This window comes from Melospiza georgiana, chromosome 1 (genome assembly GCF_028018845.1).
Source record: "Melospiza georgiana isolate bMelGeo1 chromosome 1, bMelGeo1.pri, whole genome shotgun sequence".
Classification (NCBI taxonomy): Eukaryota; Metazoa; Chordata; class Aves; order Passeriformes; family Passerellidae; genus Melospiza; species Melospiza georgiana.
Genome location: NC_080430.1, coordinates 126,166,160 through 126,189,535, shown reverse-complemented (window position 1 = coordinate 126,189,535; position 23,376 = coordinate 126,166,160). Strand labels below are relative to the sequence as shown.

At 42.8% G+C, this 23,376-nt stretch overlaps 1 protein-coding gene across 1 annotated transcript in view; it reads left to right on the top strand.

Moving 5' to 3' along the window:
- The first annotated feature begins 1,947 nt into the window (after window positions 1–1,947).
- ZNF704 (zinc finger protein 704) overlaps window positions 1,948–23,376 on the top strand; it is an 86,660-nt gene continuing 65,231 nt past the window's right edge. Inside the window, exons 1-2 of the mRNA XM_058043074.1 lie at window positions 1,948–2,127; window positions 20,831–21,078. Of these exons, the coding sequence (XP_057899057.1) occupies window positions 20,852–21,078 (227 nt within the window). The 5' untranslated portion in view covers window positions 1,948–2,127; window positions 20,831–20,851. The remainder of the gene's footprint in view (window positions 2,128–20,830; window positions 21,079–23,376) is intronic.

Sequence of the window (23,376 nt, the reverse complement as noted above, 5' to 3'; positions counted from 1 at the left end):
CCAGAATTTGCCGGCAATTTTCTTGCAGATCTTGACCCAGATCTGTGGGAACCTTGAAATAAAGAATGCAAACATTTGTGGTTTGTGGGTTGGGTTGAGAGAATTCAAACAACTTATAGAGTTTGACATGAAAAGTAACTTCAGCATTTCTTTAAGAATGGGTACTTTATTATGTATGTTTTCTTGCCTAAAAATGCTGTGTGCTATATTCCAGACTAAAAAATACCATTACTTTTTGAAAGGGATGAATTAACCTAGGGTGAAGCTTGGCCCCATGCTGACAATATGTGTACATTTGGCCTGTTGGCAGGTCTCTAGGACAGAATGTGCAGGGAGAAAACTATTCAACACTGAGAAGGGAATGACTGTAATTCACTTGTAGATGGAAAAGAATATACATATGGCTCAAAAATAACATGTAAATGCAGACTTAAGACTTAGAGAGGAAGACTTTAGGAAAAGCATGTAACAACCTTAAGTATAATTCAATCTCAGGAGGCATTAATGAATGGCATAGAAGCCTGTAGCAAATTTAAATGCTGGCCAAAGTAACTTCAGACTGGTTGGAAACTATTTTAATTTTTTTTAAAAGCTTTTCAGGGAGGTATTTTAAAGCTTTAAGCACATAATTTAAACCAGAAATTACTTCCCTAAGTGTCCCAGATAATTTTCTTCTCGACAGGGTATAGACACCACTGCTTCAATTATTGATCTTGAAAAAACCCAATTACTTCTTTTTGGGTTTTTATTTTTCCTTCAAAAAAATTCCATTTGCCCCCAATTCCATTTTATTTTACTGAGGCCCAAGAAATCTGACAGCCTGTCTTGCAGGTGGAGGTTGTCACAGAATCCATGAAGTTGGAAAATCCGACATATGACTGAACACCACCGTGTCAACTAAATTATAGTGTCAAATGCCACCTTCAGTCTTTCCTTAAGCACCTCCAGGGACGGCGATTCCCTCCATCACCTTCCTTGGGCACCTCAGTCCCATGTCTAAACACCCTTTCTATGGAGGAATTTCTTCTGATGTCCAACCCAAACGTCCCCTGGGGTAGCTTAAGACTTTATCCTCTCGTCCTGTCACTGCTTATCAGAGGGAAAAAGCCACCTTCTACCTGGCTACAGCCTCCTTCCAGGGACTTGTAGAGAACACCAAGGACCCTCCTGACCCTCCTTTTCTCCAGGCTAAACAACTCCAGCTCCCCCAGCCACTCCTCACAGGACTTGTGCTCCAGACCCTTCTCCAGCTTTGTTGCCCTTCTCCGGACACGCTGCAGCCCCGCAATGTCCAGTCGGGCGGCCCCGGCGCTCCGGCCGTGCGAGCAGGGCCGGGCTGGTGCGGGCCGGGCGCGCCGCTCCCCCGGCAGGGCGCTCCCGGCCCGAGGCGGTGGGCGGCGGGGGCCGGCCTGCCCGGCAGCCCAACCCGCGCGCGGCTCCCGGCGAAGGCAGCGCGGCCCCAGCGCCCCGCGCCTGGCGGAGCCGCGGCCGGAGGGAATCCAGTCCGGGTTTTGGCGCCGGGGACCGGCGGCGGCGAGGAAGGGCGAGCGGGAGGGAACCGCGCGCAGCGCCCGACAGCCGGGCCGGGCCGGGCCGGGCCGGGCGGAGAGCCGGCGGAGAAGGAGGGCGCCGGGAGCAGGTGGGCGAGCGGCGGGGCGGCCACGCCGGCTGCGGGCCCGCCTGGCCGCGGTCGCGAGCCCCCATGGCCGCGGCGCGCCCGCCGCACACACCCACCGCCGCCCCCCGGTGAGCGCCGCCGCCGCCCCTTGGGCACCTCGGGGGGCCGCTGCCCGCGGCCGGGGCTGAGCGCGGCGGGAGGCGGCCGGGCCGGGCCGGCCGGGCGGAGGCACCATGCAGGCGCGGCGCTTGGCCAAGCGCTCCAGCATGGGCAGCCGGCGGCTGAGCGCGGCGGCGCCGCAGGTGGACGCGGTCCGGCCCCCCAAGCCCGAGAGCGCCTGGAGGCCGCCCCGGCGGGAGGGCTCCGCTGCGGCGCTGGAGGAGGAGGACGAAGACGAGGACGTGGTGGTTGAGGTGGAGGAGGAAGAGGAGGAGGAGGAGGGCGGCCTGGGGAGCGCCCCCCCGGCACTGGCCGGCCACGGCAAGGGCCCCCTCCGGGGGAGCCTTAAGGTGCGTCCCGGGAGGGAGCGGGGCGGGGGCGGTCGAGGGGCCCGGGCCGGGGAGCGGGGCCGGTGAGGTGGGCCGGGCCGGGCCGGGCCGGGCCGGGCCGGGCCGGGCCGAGCCGAGCCGAGCCGAGCCGAGCCGGCGAGCGTCGGGGGCGGCCTGGGGCCGGCGGCGGGGCTGGGAGCGGGCGGGCACCGGGAGGCTGCGGGAGACTCCGGCGCCGGGCGGGCCGGCCGGCCCTCCGCATGTCCCAGGCGAAGCGGGCGGCGGGGGCGGCCGGCTAAAAGCGGGCGGGGGGCGTGGGGAGCCAGCGGGGTCTGAAGGAGTTTGAGCGCCGGGAGTGCAGACTTGGCCGGGTGAGGCGTGCGGCTGGCCCGGGTTGCTGAAGGATGTTCAGCCCGGCCGTGTGCGCAGAGGTGTTCGCAGAACTGTGCCTGCGGGGCGGGCGAGCTGCCGGGCCCGACAGGGATCCTGCGAGCGCGGGTGGCCGTGGCCAGCAGGCATGGGTGGGAGACCTGTGGAAAGTTTAGGAATGCAGCTCTTCTGTGCAGAGGCCCGATTCAAATCCCATCGAAGCGTGCGCGGGCAGTGCGCTGAAATCGGTGCGGTTTGGAACAACCTGATGAACACACCCACTGGCTGAGATCCCGCAGATTTAGGCTTAATGATTTTATTATGAGGCATTTTCTGTAATTATTTTTTCCTTGGGATAACCAGGGTAGTAGGATTAAGTCTATGTATAGTAGTAATATAGAGGATTCGTGTGATAGATGTGCGCTGGTTATGGAAAATAAATGTATATGAAAGTTTAAAGGGTACCCCTTTTAATTGATTTTTATTTTTTCCAATCTAGGTGATAATTCTTACTTAATAAGAGTTCAGGGTTGGATAGTTAGGAGTGCTGTATTACCACTGGGGTCTTCCCTGTATCCACAGATGAGGAGAAGAAGAAGGAAACAAATCCAAAACAAACAGTACAGAAAGGAAAATAACAGCAGAAATGCACGTTATTCCCATATTACTTCAGAACAGTTTTTTTACAGCACTGAGAGAATCAGAGAGACTGTAGCTCTTCACTGAGTCTGTCAAATTCCATGAGTTGTGGTTATGGTGTCTGGGTCAGACCATCCATGGTACTGAGGCCTGACAGGCTGAAACAGCTTTTCTGCTACAGAACCAGCCCTTGACACTTGAGTGGCCTTAGGATGAAGAGCACCATAATGGGCTGCTGGTCCCATCATTCTCCCCTTAGTAATGAAGGTCTTAAGTGGTAGAGGAGGCTTAGAGGAGCTTCCTCAGTGTACCTAATAGGAAAAAAGAGTGAAATTCTCAAATGGAGCACAATGAACTGAAATATAACAGGATTACGTAGGTATGATCTGCATATAACATGGGAGTGTACTGTCCTCTTTGTCAGCCCTCAACGTGCTTTCCAGTAGCAGGACTGTTAGAGGTTGCAAGTATTTCTGCCTTACACCTAGGAGTATGTGTACATACCAAAATATTGTGCTTGCATGTATTTACTTCCTTGAATAGTAAACGTACTTCAGAGGTGAGATTAGTGTAGTAATGCCTGTTGGGCTACGCTTAGTGTACATAATAAACTGTCAAGTCACCGCTGATAACCAGGTGTGCATATTTACCCTCTGGAGGAATGTTCCTAACTGTCATTGCCTCGGTTTCTGCTTTCTCTGTTTGTACTTTTGAGTGTTATAAACTGGGAGGGCTTAAAATTTAACATTGTAAATAAATTACCTTTGGTTTTTGTGTATTTCTTTAGAGACTGTGAGTGTGGGAGTTCTCAAAGCTTAATGGGAGGGTTCTTCCAAGTAATTTTAAAGCAACAGATTAAACTTCTCTGCCGTTGGCATTGTATTTGTGAGTGCTTTTAAGCCTGAAGTGACTGAATGCAAAAGTGCTTCCCAAAAGTAGCTCTGGCTGTTTGGCCCTGAGTGTGTGGGTGGTGGGTTTTCCAAGCAGGTTGTGTTTCTGTTAATGAGAGAATCAGGCATAAATTGATTACTGAGGTCCATCTGCAGGGCACTGGGAGGGTAATAGAACTGGTGCAGTCTGGTTGTGGTTTGTCGGCTGGAATTCCTTCCAAATGGAGAGGTGGCAAGGAGTCAGCAGCATCTGACTCCCAGACACAGACTTCTGTATTGGGGACTGGGAGCAAAGTTATTGAAGGGGTGTCCCCTCCTGAGAGATGGCACAGATTGTTGCATTGACCAATACCTTCATAATAAGAGACATCCTAAAGAGCTTCAGAATTTATTTGGACTTGAAAGCAAAGTGATCTGGGTTTTGCAGTGTGTGCTGTCTGGATAATGCAGTTAAGAAGCATCACACGGTGTTCTGGTGTGTATTCACATGCACACTTGATGTCTGTGCCCTTGGGTGGAATGGCACTTCAAAGCTACAGATTTCAGGGGCTTGTGACAGTCACTTCTGTGGACTGCCTGTGATACATGGATGAAAGCATCATAGGGTCAGCAGTGGAATTAATATCATTAAAAGGTGCCTGAGAATTTGGTCCACTAGTCAAAATCAGCAAAGTACTGGCACTCTCAGGTCTTAGAGACATATTCTCTGCTCCAGAAAGGAGTCCACTCTGTGGCTGTGCCTTTGGTAGTCTAGTTTTGACCCTCACTCTTAAGCAAGGGGATAGAGATGATGAAGTACTTTATAAAGATAAATATTATTTCTCCATTTTCTGAAGTCATGGGAAGAGAGAACATATATGACAAAAACGAGAAGACTGGTAGCCATGGGGATATACAAAAATTGTGTCTGTATGTTGCTGTAGCTGTGTAGCAGTCCAGGAGGAGAACACATTTTTGTCTTCTGTTCTCCCCTGCTGTGCTACCGTGCTGGAAGAGGCACGAGTATGCTGTGTGTTGCTGGTGGGTCATGGCAGAATAGCCAGAGAGTCTTGGAGAGCCTGTAAAGCCTTATTGTGAAGTGCTGTGTCTTCTTACTTAGTCAGAACTAGTTCATTAATCTCTATATGGAAACGAATTACACCAAGGTGCTGATTATGCAGACTCATTTTGCACATGAAACCCTTTTTGTGCAGCCCGTATTTGCTTTGCCTGCATTTGGGTTTTCAGCCATTTAAAATGAGATGAAAAAGTATAAATAGTGTAATTGCTAGTACTTTGTCTTGAAGCATGGGTTATTTTGCAGTCCTATTTAATTCATCTTTATTATGCAGCCTAGTTCAGATAGCACAGCCACAGTAGTACCAGGCTGGGGTTGATGTAGTCTGTGGAAACTGTTGAGTTCGATGATGGGGAAAGAAGTTTTGAAGTAGGGTCCATCAGCAGTCTCCAATGTTGGCTTTATCAATACTTGGAAGAAAACCCCACTGCAAGTAGCAGAATTATGCTAATTTGTCTGGAAACCATCAGGGTGCTATGATTGAGAATGTGGGCTAGTAGTGAACATGGGCTTGTGATAACATGCCAGCATGTTGCAATGTTTTCTCTGCTCCTATGAACAGTACAGGGGTTGGTGCTTTCTTCTGTTCAGCTCAGTGGAGTTGTCAGTTTACTTGCAGCCCAGTTTCTGTTCCCAGGCTGAGAGTATGGACACAGGACATTCCCAATCCAGCTGGCTGTGGATCTGCACCTCTTCCTCACCCATGGAACTACCTGTTCCACATACTGGCTTGTTTGTGAGCACCTCTTTGTAGTTCAGAAGGATGAATTTCCCACAAGTGGATTTGGTCCTGCAAAATTATGGAAAAGGATCATATGAAGAGTCTGAAAACTAAAGGCCCAGAGAGCTGTGCAGTGATGGTAGGGGAATACAAAAGCCCAAGCAGTGTAAGCAAGACTTTAACTTTATGCTTACACTTTAACATTGGGCTTAGTTTCACCCACCTTGTGAAGTAAAATTTGCGACAGGTGCAAAGTAAGGGGCATGTACAAGTCTAATCCAGAGGTTTCAGAGATGGCACACATTGGTAGGAGTTGGTGAAAAATTATGCTTTTGCAACACAGTTTTTGTGGTTTGTTGTGTTTTGGGTTGATTTTTTCACCCTTTTTGTTGTTGTTATTGTTGTTTTTTAAAGATAAAGACATCTGTGTAATGTATGGGATGCAGAAGATATATGGGATGCACATCTTTAGGGCTTTTGTGGAAGAAATCAGTTGCCTTTTGGTTGTGTGTTGTTGAGCTGTGTTGAATTCACCCTCTTCTCTTTTGCTCCTTCTTTCTAAAGCCAGTGTGAATTCATCGCTGTCCTTTAAATCAGACTTTCAGCTTTGCTGTTTGAATGGGCTATATACTCATTGTGGACAAAAAAGTGGGTTTTCCTGCTTGATTAGGAGGTGTTATTTAATTTAGCTTTCATGTGTGTGTGTGTAAATGTATTTTCAGAAGCAATTTGCAAAAGCTTCAAATACCAGATTTGCTTAGTGGAGGATAGACCTTGCAAGACACATTAGAAACTTAAAAAAAAAAAAAAAAAGTTCCCTTTCAGACTAATAATGATAATGTTATTTTTATAAGTACTGCTAGTTATTAGAACACCAGAACTCATGTCCTGAACTTGGAGCCTGTTAGGCTAGGCTGTATACAAACTCAGAACAAGCATGATCCTGGTCTGTCCAATTCTACAAAGAGTAACACAAGATATGAATGGACACTGATGGACTGTGAGGAACAACTAAAGGGTGAGATGAGAGAGGCAGATAAACACCAGCAGCTTAGCTATATTTTTGTAAGTAGATAAAGTTAATTAATTTTTAGATTTCAAACTTCATTTGGCTGCTTCTTGTTCTTGAGTGAAATCCTGTCTAGTGAAGTTGGTGTGGAAAATTCATGGCTAGACTTGGGATTTTTTTTTCTTTTCTTGCTTTTAAAAAGTTTAAAAAGTTTATACATAATATGGATTACTGGAGGCAGAGATGGGGGAGTTGAGAAAATAAGATAGTATTTTTGTCCACTTTCCCCTAATAAGGAATGAATGGGACTAATTTGCTGGGGTTTTTTTAATGTAATTTTGTTGTTGTTGTTTGGACACAAACCAAACAAAACCACTTTGCCTCTACAAGGAGTTGGATTAGAAAATTGTAACTACATAAAAGTGAAGCCACTTTATCTGCTATATACTTTTTGGTCTAAATTAGGTCAGTTGGGAGTGATCAGTTGACAGCCTTCAGGTAGATGTGCTGCTCAGTCTCTGTCACAGAATGTTTGAGTTGGGAGGGGACCCTTGGAGATCACCTGGCTGAACCCCCCAGTTCCAGTGGGGTCATGTAGAGCTGATTCCCAGGACCATGTCCAGATGGTTTCGAATATCTTCAAGGAGGGAAACTCCACAGCCTGTTTTGACAACCTGTGCCATTGCTGGGTCACCCTCACAATGAAGAAGTGTTTCCTGATGTTCAGAGGGAACCTCCAGTACTTCAGCGTGTGACCATCGCCTCTGGTCCTGGCACTGGGCACCACTGAGAAGAGCCTGGCTCTCTGTTCCCTCCATTCAGGTGTTTCTAGACATTTTTAAGATTCCCCTAAGCCCTCTCTTCTCCTGGCTGCAGAGTCCCACCTCTCCTCACAGGAGATAATCCAGTCTGTTAATCACAGAGTCATAGACCAGTTTGGAATGGAAAGCACCTTAAAGATCGTTTAGTTCCAAGCCTCTTGCAATGGGCAGGGATGTCACTCACTGACTAGACCAGGCTGCTCAGAGCTCCATCCAACCTGGCCTTGAACACTTCAGGGCTGGGGCATCACCCACTTCTCTGAGCACTTGTTCCAGTGCTTCACCACCCTCTGAGTAAAGAATTTCTTCCTAACAGCTACTCTAAACATGCCCTCTTTTCATTTTAAAACCATTGTTTTTTCTCCTGTCACTATCTGCCCATATAAAGAGTGCCTCTCCTTCCTTTGTACCTGGAAGTACTGGAAGGCTGTAATGAGGTTTCTCCAAAGCCTTTTCTTCTCCATGATGAAATCATTCTGGTGGCCTTTTGCTGCACATTCTTTGGTGTGTCCATGTCTTTCCTGTATTTGGGATCCCAGAACTGAACCTGTGATTCCAGGTGTGGCCTCTCTGGTGCCTTAGTGGAGGGGGCAGGATCACCTCCCTCCATCTGCTGTCAGTACTTTGTCTAATGCAGCACAGAACACGGTTCAGCTTTGTTCCACAAGGACTCACTGCTGGCTTATGTTCAACTTCGTGCCCACTGGGAGCCCAGGACCTTTTCTACAAAGTTGTTTTCTAACTGGGTGGCCTCCAGCACAAACTAGTGCCTGGGATTGTGCCTCCCCAGGATTGTCCCTCCGCGGGTCCAGGACTTCACATTTCCCCTGGTTGGGTTCTTGAGGTTCCTGTTGGCTCATTTCTCTAACCTGTCAGGGTTTCTCTGGGTGGCAGCATGACTGTCAGGTGTATCAGCCAGTCCTCCCTGTCTTGTGATCCCTTCCCAGGGATCAAGCTGAGGATGACCATCCCGCCTGTAGTTCCCTGGTTCTTCCTTGGAGATGGAAGTGACATTTTTTTTCATCTTAAAACTAAGTATTGAGAAAGTGCTTTTCGTGGGCTGGTAATTAACATTTGTAATGTGTCCTGTGACAAGTGCAGATGCACAGACCATCTGTGCCTTTGTTGATCCTGTGCTCTTCCAAGCTTTCTTCAGACCCAAGGTTACAGAGAAGTCTAAAAATCCTGTAAATCAGCTTTGAACCCTCAAGTCCTACTCTGTTTTTCCAGCTGCTAGATTAGAAATTCCAGTCTTTCAACAGCACTGGAGAGCTCTTACTAGACTGAGGGATAAATTGGTGCCTCAAAGATGAGAGTTTGGCTGCTTGGCCAGCCAGGAGCATGCTGGTCCTTGCTGGTGTCTGCTTTGTAAATACTGTGTGGATTGCGCAATGATGCTTTTTTTTTTTTTTTTTAATTCCCTCAGAATGAGTCCACATTGGCTTTATAATACTTTCAAGTGATTTATTGAATTGCTTATTTCTAAAAATAGTGAGCAGCTTGACTAATACTGCAGCTTAAGGCCTGCCCAAAGACTAAAGGACAACAGGTCAAAAGAGAAACTCTTTTATTTCTTTACAAAAATTGAACAGGAAATAAAAGGTAAATGAAAAGAACGTTCATTAGCTCCTCTGGGAATCAGCTTTAATTTCATGAACTTGTGTTCATGTTTTTCACTGTAGCATGTTATTGAGCAGAGCCACAGGAATTTAATGTTACCACTGCTGCTGCTGAACAATCTGTGATAGGATCACTTTCACTACTCTGGCACCTTGCCAAACTTTCCAATCTCAAATGATTATTGCAGTGACATTTGTCGTATTGTATTAAAAAGTACATGTGTGGGTGGTATTTGTTGTTTGACAACAAAACTAATGAAGACAGGAAACTGAACAACTTCTGTTGCTTGGACTTTGAGTAAAAATACAGATCTTTTTATCTGTGTTTTCCAAAACATACAGAATTTAATTTCCATAAAATCCTGACCCAGCTGAAGTTGATGGAAAAGTCCTGCTAGTTTAAGCAGATTTAGGATTTCAGCCCAATTAATTGAACACAAGTATAAATCTACTAGTAGACTAAAACCATTTCATAGTGGCCCTAATAATTGTAAAAGACTGTTGTGATCACTACACACAGATTCGGGAGGAAGGTAAAATGCCTCAGTGATCAGACACTGATGTATGAAATTATATAGCTCAGTGTTTTTCCATCTTTCATGCATTTTTTTACATGGTGGATAAAAGATTGTTTGAACTCCAGATAGGTGCTGCTAAAACAAGCAGTCAAGATTGGATGGTTACTTAAATTTTATTTTGTGCTTCAGCAGATAAGGTGACTGATGCCTACATCATACTGACATAGAGAGCAAATTGTACAATCACCTTCTATAAACTGGACTTTGTAAAGCTGGCAAGATAAGCATTTGAGCCAGCCTGATCTATTATGTATGTATGCTTATCTCTTTAAAATGGTATAAAAAAACTCTTATTGGATCCAAAATGCTTTTTACCTCATATTTCTCAACAAGTTTTCTTTCTATAATGCAGTGATGAGGAATGTGAGTACCTCCAGAGGAAAATATCAGATTTTTCTACTTTAACATACTTTAAAAAGAACACTGTAATGCAGCCCTTGCTGCCTTTAGGTAGGTCCAGGTCAGTGGTGATCCATCAGGCCATGGACAGCCTTTCACATCTGGTTTACAGAGCTGTACAGAAGAAGAAGTGAAATGAATAAGGATGAATTGGTGGTTGCTAAGGATTTACAGTGATATTTTGCTTCGATTTGTGTGACCAACACTGTTTGAGACAATTGTCCCTACTTTTTCAGAGCAGGAGAGAAGTGCTTGGTCTTGCAGGTGTTTCTTTCTCCATGCTGGTAGGTCCATCTGCTGGAGCAGCAACATGGGTAGCATAGTGCACTTTGTGCCACAAACTGGAATTTGTGGAGTTTATGTTTCATCAGTTCCAAAAAGGGTAAAGTATTCCTTTCCTCCAGCTGCCAGTTACTCAGGCAGCTTTGTGGTTGTGCCAGAATTCATTGTGTGCTTTTGCGGGTTACTGAAACAGTGGAAAACACGTGCAGCAGCCTCTGCAGACTCTGTGGTGTCCTTCAGTTATAGTGGATCAAGGAAGAGCTTGCCAAGCATCTTGGTAGTGCAGGGGAAAAGATGGGATATCACAGCTAGGACAGGCATAGGGAGGAAAGGGAAGGTTAGATATGGAGCAAGCCTTCATCCTTTAGAAGACAGAAGCCATGTGGCAGTTGGGCTCTGCTTTACTTTGGGCCTGATGGTCCTTCAGGTTCTTGGTGAAGGCTTTTCTCCCATGAGATATTATTGCATCCCTGTAGTGGTTTGGTAGAGGCTGCTTTCTGGAGCAGCTGGAGAAGGTGGCCTTTCGCCTCTGCATGTTTTTACTGGTGTTATTTTGTTGCTTCCAGGGGTAATGAGTTGTAACTCTGTGATACTGTTTATTGTGTAGTCAGACACAAAAATAAACTCATTTTTTTGGCACCTCTCCTAATCTGAACAGAAAAACTGCTACATTATTTTGTCTTGAGCTGAACCCAGACTTGGGAGAATCTTCTACTGGAGCAGTGCTTCTTGCTTGTTCTACTCTGCTGAGGGATGGTGCTTTGTACTTCCAGGCTCAAGATCTGTTAGAGGAGATCAGGACTTCTGCTTATTTTTTGTCTTGTAATATCTCCTCCAGGCTTTCAGCATCAGGGATCAGCGTTGGCCCTTTCATTCACAGCACCTATTTCATTTGGAAGTTAAAACAGTTGCATACATCTGTGAACTCCCTTGGTTTTATTTCACTGAAATGCTATAATTTAAATAAACAAATAAAAAAGAGCAAAGTTCCAGGATGTAAAGGCAAATGGATTGCATTTCCATAGCCTTTTAAGTGATCTAAGATCTGCAGTATCTCATCTCAGCTGGCTGCTTTCAAAGTCAGACAATAACTTTTGACTCCAGAAATCTCACACCTCTGTATCTTAATTGCAAGAGATCTTGAAAATAAAGCAAACCTGGTTTTCACTAAAAACATCCTACTGTCCAGTCAAGAGGAGGAGGGCTTTCAAAGGCAGATGTACTAATCAAGGGGTTTTTTGCTGAGGAGCAGTGAGGCAGTATTTCCAAAACATATTGCTAAGTGTGGGGAGTTCCCCACTGCCTCTACAGTTTGATTTTTGTGAGCTCTTACTTACTTGATCATGAATGAGATTATAGAAGTATGTAGTACTTCTTTGAGCTGCTGCCATCCTTATTGATCCCACCAGCAGATGAAGAGAGAAACAGGTGGAGTGTCTTGTACATCTTCAGCAATGGTCTTGAAATAGTTAAAAGATATTTTATTTGCACATGAAATTCAGCTAGTAAAGGCCATATTTATATATGAGTAGGACAGTCCATACGCATGGTTGTATTAAGCTGCATAGGCTGTTGTGTACAACTTTTTAATCTAGACAGAAAAACCAGGAGCAGGAAAGACAGTAGGTACTTTACCGCTGAGTTCTAGGACCCTTTTTGCATCTCTTATAAGTAAAATCACCATTTCATAGATACTCATTGGCATACTATAAAAAATACCCTGACATGAGGCTTCAGAACTTCAGCTGGTGCAGTGGGAACACCTGGTTTGATGTTGCTCACTACTTGCAGCTTGTAAGTACATCTAGTAATGCAACAGAAATAAGAACAGAAAAGCTTTATCTGAACTTCCCTGCTACCACACATTAGCATGCTTGGTTTTTTTTCTCCTATTCCAGGGTTTATAAGCTTCCCCATAGGTGACCAGCAAGACCCAAGTGTATCCTCCTCTTTTTTCCTGTTTTTCTTGACCAGCCCAGGGCACACATTTCCAGGCCCTCCTCTGTTTCCTGTGTGGCCACAGGTTGCTCTGGTGGCATTGAGCATTGCTTACTCTGCTTTCAGAGCAGGAGAGGTGAGGGAAACCTGGTGCCTGGCAGGAACCCTTCCTTCCCACTTGCAGGGCCAGGCACGTAGGTCCTTGTGAGAAAAAAAATGTGATAATTGGTTTAGTTAATTTTAAATTCACTTTCTGTGCAACCAGTAATTGGGAAGGCAATTATGACTGCCCATTCGTGGCCTGCAAGTCCTGCTGAAAGTGTGGTAGAGTACCAAGCACTCAGTGGTGAGCCTGCTTGGCAACGATTGAAGCAACAGAATTCCTAAATAAAAATTAACCTGTTTTTTGCAACTATGGCCCTCCACTTTCCTCCTGCTTAAAGTTTTCCAAGGTACCGTGTATATTTTTAGCTGTTTAGAGGCAGTGTGTTTCTCAGGCCCTTGTTTTATTTAGGAAAAGGAAAACAGGGCTGAAATAGCTCTGCTGAGATCCTGCCACTGACGCCAAGCCTGGGGCCAGTGTCCAGTTGGAAGCCAGGTACTTGGGTTTGCAGGGTGGTCATTGCACAGCACAGCCAGGACACAGAACACAGTTATTTCCTTGAGACTTAAACATTGCAAGCAAATTTTGAAGATGTATACTTTCAGTAATTAGTAGTAAATTTTGGTAACAGTTACTGATTGGTGCCTGATAATGTTGGAAGTTATGTCCTGTACTTTTCTGTGAGGAACTTACTATGCCTGCATATGGGATGGGGAAGAAAGCTTCCGCACTTCCACATCTTCAGTCATTTGTTGATGTGGTGGAGACAAAAAGGCATAAATATCTCTGAATTGTTTTTGTTCAGACCTGAAAATGGTGTGTGGGAAGGACCATGAATTCCCTGTGTTCCTTGCTGTCTCCCCTTGTAATCTTAGTGAGACCTTTCTGTCCAGTTTTAATAACATTTATGCTTCCTGTGCCAGTTAGTGCAGTATTTCAGATGTCTGAAGTTGTTGATGGTTTTATTTGGGGTACAACAAGTACCTGGCTGGGTACTGGATTTCAAGTGTGGGAGTGAAAGTTTCTGTCATTCATCTGGGTAGATTCTCTATAACTCAGAAACACCTGAAACTGGTGCTGGGATATGTGGGTTTTGCAGATGAGTTATGTTTAGCCAGGTAAGTGCTGACATACACGTGAGGATACGGGAGGGTAGAAACTTCTTGCTGACTTCAGTTCTTGCTGCATAACACTCTCTTGTGAGTCCATGCAACTTAACATGCTTCGAGATGTGTTTTAATACATAGAAAATATATTCTATGGATGGTTTTCTGTGTTTGGTCAAATGAAGATAGGGATTTTGTCCTAGCCTGATTGAAGATGAATAGTACTTTACTGTATATTAATGTGTACTATATATTGTAAAGAACATTTACAGTGACCTTAAGATGCATTAAGTTCTATATTGTTAGAGACCAGCAGTTTATAAATGCTTAGAGTGATTAGATCTACATGATTTATATGTAATGAGCAACTGCTGGTGAAGCGAGTAATTAAATGCAAAGTATACTCAAAAATGTAATAATACATTGAAATTCAGGGCAGATTATTTCCAAGCATCATTACGCGAATCTGTCTTATCTCTTTGTGTTCCAGTATGAATAGAGATTTCTGGCAAAATGGAAATTTGATGCATTCTTTCCTTCCACTGAGGACACTGTTTTTGAATGTCAAAAATTAGAGCTTTTTAACGTAAAAACCTCCCTCTGTTACAGGAACCTGAACTGGAAATATTGTATGAAGCAATATGAGTGAATCAAAATCTTTGTCCTTCTAGATATTTAATTTAAATATTTTTTACTTGCATTTAATTTTGGTAGCAAGTTTGGTGTTTTTCATTTTTGTTTGTTTTGTTCTGTTGTGAACTTTATTCCTTATTTCTTTCTTGTTGAGAAAAGTGGCTTATCCCTGTCCCTAGAGCATTGCCTGGCTGTTCAGGCTGGCCTGAAAAGGGCCTTGCAGTTATTGAGCTCTTGTTTTGGCTGAACATTTTAAATGTATGTCATGTTACATATACACATCTCATTCTTGTTTCCCATTAACATGCTGGGCTGAAATATATTGATTCCTTCTTTCACTTCCCCATTGAGCTGTCTGTTTGTTCTGTAATGGATCAAAAATGTTGCTAAAGCCTTGTTTAATAAAAAAAAAACCCTGGAACTTTTGTTTTCTTATCAGCTTGGAGGTTTATTAGCAGTCCCAAACACTTAGGATGATTACATCTATTTCAGAAAATGGAAAGAGGTGGTCACAAAGCCAGAATCAAAAAATTGTTTATGAAAAGCAGCAGAGTTATACAGCAGGTTGGCTGGTGCTAAGCCATCTCATAGCTGATCTGTCTAATCTGGTGTTTTTTTAATTGGTGTTTAATCTAAAGAGTTTTTTGATGGAATTAGATCAGCTGATTACATCATAAATCCGATGGAAATCAAAAATCCACATTCAAAACTGTGTCTTCTTTGTCAGCTATGCAGTGTCAGTATTGTGCATAGGCCTAGGACTCACTGTTAAAATTATTTATCTGTTGACAATGCAAATAGCCAGAATTGGATCAGTGAGTTGGGTGATTGCTGGTGGGGTGGGGTTTTTTAATATGTGTTTATTAATTAGCATGTTACACCCCCCCACACATACCACCACCCCTCCACCCTGCCTCCCCCACTCTGGAAAACAGCCTAGTGTGGCTTCTGAGGGATCTTGTTCTTTTTGGAATGAAGTGATACTGGAGTTGAATCCAGTTAGAGTGGTGGTAGGTGAGGCAAAGGAAATACAGCTTTATGGGCTGAGGGAGAAAAAGAAGTTTGTACAAAAATGGACACATGGCAACGGCTCAGGATTATTAAGAAATGGTGAGATTATTCTGAGCTAGATTCCCAAAATGTATTTCTGCTAGTGTATTTGTTTATAGGGAGCTTTGGATGCAGTCAGCTTTTCTACAGATACTTGCCTTGTAAAATAGTTTTATTGTACTTTAGAGGTACTTCTTTGCTTTTATTGTAAAATTAGCTTTGTTATCTGTATGAACAAAACATAATGGCACAAAATAGGCCACAGTTGGAAGATTATTTACTTTACACAGTCCTCTAGGATTCAAAGTGTGTGTGGAAGGGACATGCTCAGGTTTCTCATGTGTCTTAGTCCTTCCAGATCCCAGCAGACATTATGAGGAGAAACAGAAGTTAGCCAGTGCCCCCCAGAAGGTTAAGGGAGCCTGCTGGGCTCTCACTGCTGTGCTGCCTGGCAGGGAGCTGAAGCCTCTCTCTGCCAGGTTGTGGTTGCAGGCCTGTTCTTGGCAGGCAGATGCAGTGATAGGATCTTCTTCATCTGATGTAAATTGGTGTAGCTTCATGGAAGGTGCTTCATCGAGTCACAGGGGTGGGAGGCAGTGCTCTCTTGGGCTGGGCAGCTGCCATGTGGAAATCAGCCCTTGAGATGTTTATAAAACTGTCAGCAAAGTAGGCGTGGTATGTGGTGTGGCAATTCTTTCAATGGTTTGTTGTGTTTCCATCTATCTGTGTAGTCTGTTACAAAGCCTGTTAAAAATTATGTTTCTATTCCTGCTGTGCCCACCTGAATCCACAGGTTTTGCACCAAAAAAAAATAGGAAATTTGAAAGAATATGGGGAGGAGTCAGTTTTCACATTTGAAGATATGTTTCCATACAGTTGGGTCACAATGCTAATATTCTTGGGAATTCAGTGCCTTCCATTGTATAGGAAACACAGGTATCTTAATGCCTGTTAAATGCTAGTGAGCTATTTGTAAATAAATAACCCCAGTTTTGAAGCAGCAGTGTACCATAAGTAAGGGAAGATGATAAAGTCCAGTCAGGTTATACTCAAGGAGTGACACAATCTGTCAAGTCTGAGTCTCTGTGTTTCCATATAAATGTGATAGGTCTACTTGTTCTAGTGTTTGCTGATCCTTTAAATAGGCAATTCAGTGCCTGAGTTGTCTTTTTGATCAATAATTTTTTGCTGTTCAAGGTAAAATGCAAGCTGAAATTTAACTGAAATTGGAGGAGACTGAGGTTTAACTGCAATGTCAGCGTCTTATAAGGATGTGCTCTTGGGTAGGGCAAAAATTGACTGCACATAAGTTAAGGCCTAAACTACTGAAAAATTGCAGCCTGCTCATCAATTGTAAGGAATAGTGAAATACTTCTCTAAATCCCTCACTCTGTGTCAGTGTTAAGCATGCTCATTTTAGACAGGACTTATATTGCAACACATGGCCTTGATGTGGAGTTCAGGACCAGCAATTTGTTTATGACAAAATACCACCACATAAAACTTTCTATGGGCAGGTTAAAATAGGTTTTGCAATGAAAAATTATTAATATACTGCTGAAAATAGTAACTGTGCTAATAATTTAGCTGTCACATGGATTATTAAACTTTGTCGTTTAATAATAATGAATCAAGCTTTAAAGTAAAACTCTTAACTTAAAAGTAAAACCCTCAATCAAATATATATGATTGTCTTGATAACTTGAAACAGAAAGTGAAAGGCTTTCTTAATAAAGTTTTTACTTAGAAACCAAAGCATGAAATAGTTTTCAGTTTTTGCAGGATGATTACTGAAGGAGTGATGCCACATCAGACCTCAGCTCTGCCCCTGCCCCGTGCTTGAACTCCAGTGGGGAAGGCTTGGCTAATATGGTTGTTTCCAAGGAGCACGGTAACAAAAGTCTCCTTTGCCCAGCGGTGATGGTGGGGGGAAATTGACAAAGGCAGGTGGAGGTAACTGCAGAGAGAAGCAAAACTAGTTTATTTAATTTACAGGGGGGTTATAGCTCCTGTTTCTGTGACTGAACTTCCAAGTGATGTGGTTGCCTGAGGCCAGGTTGTAAAGAACTCTCTTGAAAGTAAGCTGAAGGTTGCTAATGGCTTAAGGGTGAAAATACACAGTGAATTGCATAGAAAAACAGCCTATTATCAAGTGGCTTGTGTGAGTGATAATTCATCAAGTGCATGAAAAGGACAGAAATTTTACCAGTAGTTGATACTGGAGGCAATAAGATGGCAAATTTGGAGGACAAGAAAAGCTGAACCATTTGGGAATAATGGGATTTGAGAACAGCAAAGGATGGAGAAATGTGAAGTATTGGAAGTTAGCTGAAATAAAATGGTGTCAAAGTCTTAGGTTCTCTCTTTCTGTGAGACAGGCCTAGATAGGTTTGACTAGATCTTCCACAGAATTTTTGCTGAAACATTCTAGACTTGAGGGATCATCCCAAGACTCAAGTGGTAAAAGAATATTAAGGATCTATGAAAAAAAATAAAGTTATTGATAAAATATGACAGAACAGTTAACTATCTGGAAAGATATTTTGGAAATTATCTGTGTTATCTCTGAACTATGAGTTCTGGTAAAGCAGAGCTTGAGGTCAGAGGTGTCCTGGTCATTAATCAGTGTTTGCCAGGAAGTGAGGAGTCTGATCATTCAGATGACTGTGATCCTCAGCACTCCTCACATCAATGGCTGCTTGTGTAGGTGGTTGGATTTCCAGCAAAAGACACCATACACCTCCAGACAGGGCAGCTGCCTCAAGGGGGAGTGTCTTCCAGAGACATGGATGAAATAAAATAGAAAAACTGCATGTGGAGTAGGAGAAAGCTACTGGAAAAAGCCCACTCAGGAAAACTCTTGGCTTTCTTTCATGATCACCTACTTCTAAAGCAGAAAAGATTCTTTACATGCAGTCACTCTCAAGGGAAAGTTTAGAAAGAAGTTAGTATTTCCAAGCATCTGTTGAAAAATGAAGGTGAGGAAGAGAATCAGTCTAAGCATTGGATTTGGTCTTCTGCTTTTTCTGGCCATTGGCTGAAGAACCTGAGCTGCTTCTGCAACCTGAGCATTTGCTCTGTGATTTTTGTCTTTCCTCACTTCCATATGCATGCATGGGACTGACTGTTAATTGTGGCATATTGACGTATGAAATGTGTTTGAACTGGATGTGGATAAATTTGATATATAAGAATAGATTATCTGGTATCACAGTTAAAGTATTCTGCTATTTTTGGTTTTGGCTTTATATTACAGCTGTAGCCTGAGCCTGCAACCTTCTGTTGTCAATACTTAGGTCTGTAAAGAAAACTCAGCAATGTATGGCACATTATATTTGCTGCTGAAACTGAGTAAAATCCTAAAATTTCATAAATAGAAGACAAAAATACCTTTTTTTCCTTTGGTACAGTCATGCACCTAGTCCATTAAAAGATTCATTAAAACCATCCTGATGAAAACTGAGTTCAGTCAGGCATTGGAGAGTAGGAAATGAGGGAGGCTGTCTGTCCCCATGCTCTCAGCCCACACTAAGGGTTGTGGAGGGTGAGGAGGCAGCTGCTGGTGCTGCCCAGTGCCTGTGGCACCTCTGCCATGCCCAGCAGGGGAGCTGCTCCTGCCCCGCACAGAACTCTCCTCTGCAGCAGGTGGGGTGGAAATCCTGGCCCGGGAGGAAGGGAGCTGTGGTCAGGCAAGAGAAAACCATGCAGCAGTGGAGGGGATGGAAATCAAATCTTATGTAAACCCTTGTTTGGTGTTACATAATTTCTAGGGGCAGGATATTGGATCTTGGGTATTTTCAGGCTTTTTTGTTACTTCAGTGCATTACTTATAAGTCAGTTTTATTGAAAATTGAATGCAACTCAGCATTTCAGTGATTCTCAGGCACTCAGAAAAAGGCTAATTGTAAATCTAAGGTTTTTTTAAAAATCATTAAATCAGAATTCAATTTGTGTTGTTTATATGTATTCTCCTAATTCTGTGTGATCACATGCTGACTGTTTTGTCTTCCAGGCAGATTTTCTTGGTAATGTGTCATCTGTTTGTGTGTGAAGAAGTGTAAAGTGTCTAATTCTTTCTACTGTTTACGTTCATAGAATAATAACTCTTGTTTTGTTCTTGAAGCCCCTCAGTGGAAGCACTAGAAACAATTAAATCATCAGTCCTAAATAGTTGTGCATTAATGATGTGATACACTTTACAGAATACAGCAAAATTACTGTGGCAAGTATCTTTCCTGTGAACTTAAAATTGCTTGCACCATTTTTGTAACTGGCAAGGTTTGAAATCTATAGAGATCTCTGGAGAGAGGAATATATTTTACTACATTAATATATACACAAATACATGGATTAATTTTTTGGATGATGAAAAGGAGGAATAAGTTGGAAGAGTTGACATAGGAATTTCAGTTTATTAGTGCTGTTACTATCTGAGGACAATACAGCTTGGCTATCTCCAATGTGAAGATCAGCAATAATTTACAAATCTTTTAAAATCCAATTTGCCAGCTCTAGAAGGCACCTAGATTTCTCTGAGCAAGTGCATGTGGTGTGGAAGTACCTCTGCTGGAGGCAGGAGAAGCTTCCACTTTGTTGGGCCATATTTTGCTCGTTTGCTTGGGTTGGTTGGAGGGGTCACCTCACAGATAGGTGTGCCTCTGTGAAACTATGGAAGTGTAGCTGTCCAAGGAATGGATTTCACAGGAAAATCTCGATCCTGTGCTTTGTTTTACTTGCTGGGAAGGTGGAGTGGCTTGGTTCTGATGAGTTTTCAGGGTCTTCCCTGCAACCCTGCAATAGTTTGCTTTATAAACACCAGCACATTGTATTCCAGAGTGGGAGTGTATTTCCTAAGGCACCTGTTTGCTTGGGAAGTCTTTGGTTGTGGGAAGTGGCAGACCAGAAGATCTGGGAAGTGCTGGCAAAGAGACAACCTGGCGTTGCTCCTGCCCTGTGATGGCTCCTCACAGAGATCCTGCTGCCATCACTTGCTCCCCTTTGCCTTCTGGCAGATCAGTTGGATCATACCAAATTATTTTCTGCTCCTGGAAAAACCTTCATTTACAAATACAGCTTTTAAAAAATCCAGTATGTGGCTGTAGGAAGCGCTTTAATTTTTTGGTTATGTTTAATCTGGAAAAATTGTGACTTCTTTTCCCTACCATTTTAGGAGGAAGACAGCTAGGATTTCTTTTGCATAGCTATGCTGCACAGATGTGTGTGCATTAAAGCTATGTTGTTTATAATCTGGTTTCTGACATTCTTATTCAAATACCTTTTTGATTTAACATAAAGAGGTTGATAGCTTTATCAAATGGACAAAAATTGCTTATTTTCCTGGCTGTAGTAATTTTGGAGAAATCAATGGCAGTTTCAGATTTTATGAAGGACAAAGAAATGGTATTCACTAATTCAAATAATTAATTAGAAGCAAATGCCTGTGCGTAGTGAGTTGTTTCCCATTTTAGGTGAATTAAAGGAAAATTTAATAATTGCTTTCAATTTTTCAGGCAGCCAACATCAAGCGTGAAATGACCTTCCATGCATTTCAACAGGAGGATGTAAAAAGTGACATCAGTCGAAAACTGCCAGACCAACAATTTCTCCTGTTCACCACAAAGGAGGAAGATTTAAAAACAGCAGAGATCAAAAAACTTAACAGAGCTCATGAGCATGAAAAGGAAAACACTCGTTCTGTTTGTCTTCTGGAACAGAAGCGCAAGGTTGTTTCTTCAAATATTGATGTGCCTCCAGCAAGGTGAGTTTGATCTTTTGTTGTGTTTTGTTTTAAGCTTTATTCCATTTTCTTCCCTGCCATTTTTTAATGGGACATTAGATACAAGTTTGGTAAACAGCACTATGAGCTGCTAAGGCTAGTGTTTGTGCCCAGGCAGTCCAAAGTCCATCACAACCTTCCTATTTGAGAGATCTGCCAGGAAATGAAAAACACCAGGAGCTAAAAATGAGAACATCTGTAGAGTAGGACTTGTTATTGCTTTTGCATTGTTTTTGCTTTTAGAGTGTGCTGCAGCTGAGGTACTTGGAGAAAAGAATGAGTCTTAAGAAGAGATTGTTGACTCAGCTTTACCCTGACAAGTAATCTTCTAAATTAGATACAAAATCATCTTACCTGCTAGCAATTTATTTTTCAAATTTTTTACTGTCATACTTGCAGACACTTTATACTCATTGGGTATTCTGTGTTGCAAGATGACAAGTACTTTTTCTTTTTCTTGTTCATGGTAGCATCTGTCTGTTAAGATTTCTGCTTAATCTACCTGGTAAATTTACTTGCATGTAATTCGGTAAAATGCCTTTCAAGTTTATGATGCTACTTAAAAAATTTGTAGTCAAAACAGATGTTTAGTTTTTCAGGTTGTTTGCTTTCTGAAAACCAACATAACTAGCAGGTTCTACCACGTAATCCAGAACAGGATCACTTGATGTATTTCTCTGGCTGTCATAGATGTCACTTGCACTGAGTCCATGAGTATTTTTACAGGATTCCCCCCATATGTATGTAGTAAAAAGCTATGTATTACAATCTTGAAAATGTTAGGGTACTTATTTGAGATTTTCACTAGTAATCAACCTTGTAATGTCTGAGTGCCCTTCTCATTCATCCTGTGTCTCAAAGCAAATAGGATCACAAGAACATGTAGGTCAGGAGGGACCTCAGGAAGTCACCTAGGCTAGCCTTCTGCTCAAACCATATGTTAGCATTTCCATTTAACAACTCAGGCTGCTAAGGTACAGGGTTTAAGTGCATTTTTGTGTGACTTCATGGAGATAATCTACTTGAAGTAGTAGTCAAGCCTCATTTTCTGTAGCTACAAGATCATCCTTCCTTGGAGGGATGGATGTTTTTTCCCCAATGAGCTGGTAAAGAGGATGAATAAACATCTTTAATGCCTTCTTAAGGCTAATTGTGACACCAGTTTTGAGCACAGGATACTTAAGATGATAGGAAATAAGTTCACTTTACAAAGGTGTCTTCTAAAGTTTTTCTTTCCATCTGCATGTATTTTGTTAGGGGCATAAAAATTACTGTGTTATGTTGTTGTGTGTTTTCAGACATGCAGGTTGAGCTCCAGCATTAGCAGAATTAAAGACTGAAGTAGGAAAGAAACCTGGAATTTATGTTCAATAGCATAATGAACATTTTGGTCATTCTTAATACATATTTCCAGTCAAGCTCAAGTTTTGCTTTGAGGCTGAGGTGAATTATTGGGCCATTTGTCCACAACTAACAGGAAGAACACTTAAACCCTTGCTTGGAGATCTTCCTAAATATTTGCTGTTGTAATGAAGGGGAGCACCCAGTCTCTCCTCCTTGGCAGCACAGTTTCATCTCTAAGTCACGTTCTCCAAGAAGACTCCATGCATTTCTTGCCTCTTTCTAGGCCCCTTCCAGTCTTCTGTCTAGGACTGTGCTGAGACAATTGCATGTTCCTCAGAGGTGAATTCCTTGTTCCTTTGCCTCCTGGCAGAACTCATTGGGTCAACTGTCCACTCTTCTGATGAGAAAGTCCACCTGCCTTTGCTGATGTGTTATACCCAGTTGTGAAAGGTCATCTTGAATTAATCAGATAATGTTTGCAATTATGTGGGACAAATAAGGGGTTTAATATGGTCTTAATTTCTTATTGCTACATATACCCTTTTTACAAAAAAAACCCCAATATTTAGTTTGTAAAGAGGGCATATGTAGTAATAACTCAAAGTGAAGCTTGTTATTTATTTTGTTTTAAAACCTTAGTGGAACTGAGCGGAACCCATTTCACTTCAAAGATGCCAAAGTGAGAGGTGACATTACATTTTGCAGTATTAAACTAAATCCATTACAATATTTAAGTGATTTTGAGACAGAAGTTTATAAAAGTTTTGGATTCGTTATTAGCAGGGGCATATGAATATGTCCAAAAGAGCTCTGAAGAACTGTTTGCAAAAGAGCTGTTAGGAGATGGATAAATTTACTTCACTTTTTCCACAAAATGAAACAAAAGCCATCCCTTCTCAGCTGTTTTAAGGATCTCAATGAATAAGAATGGAAATC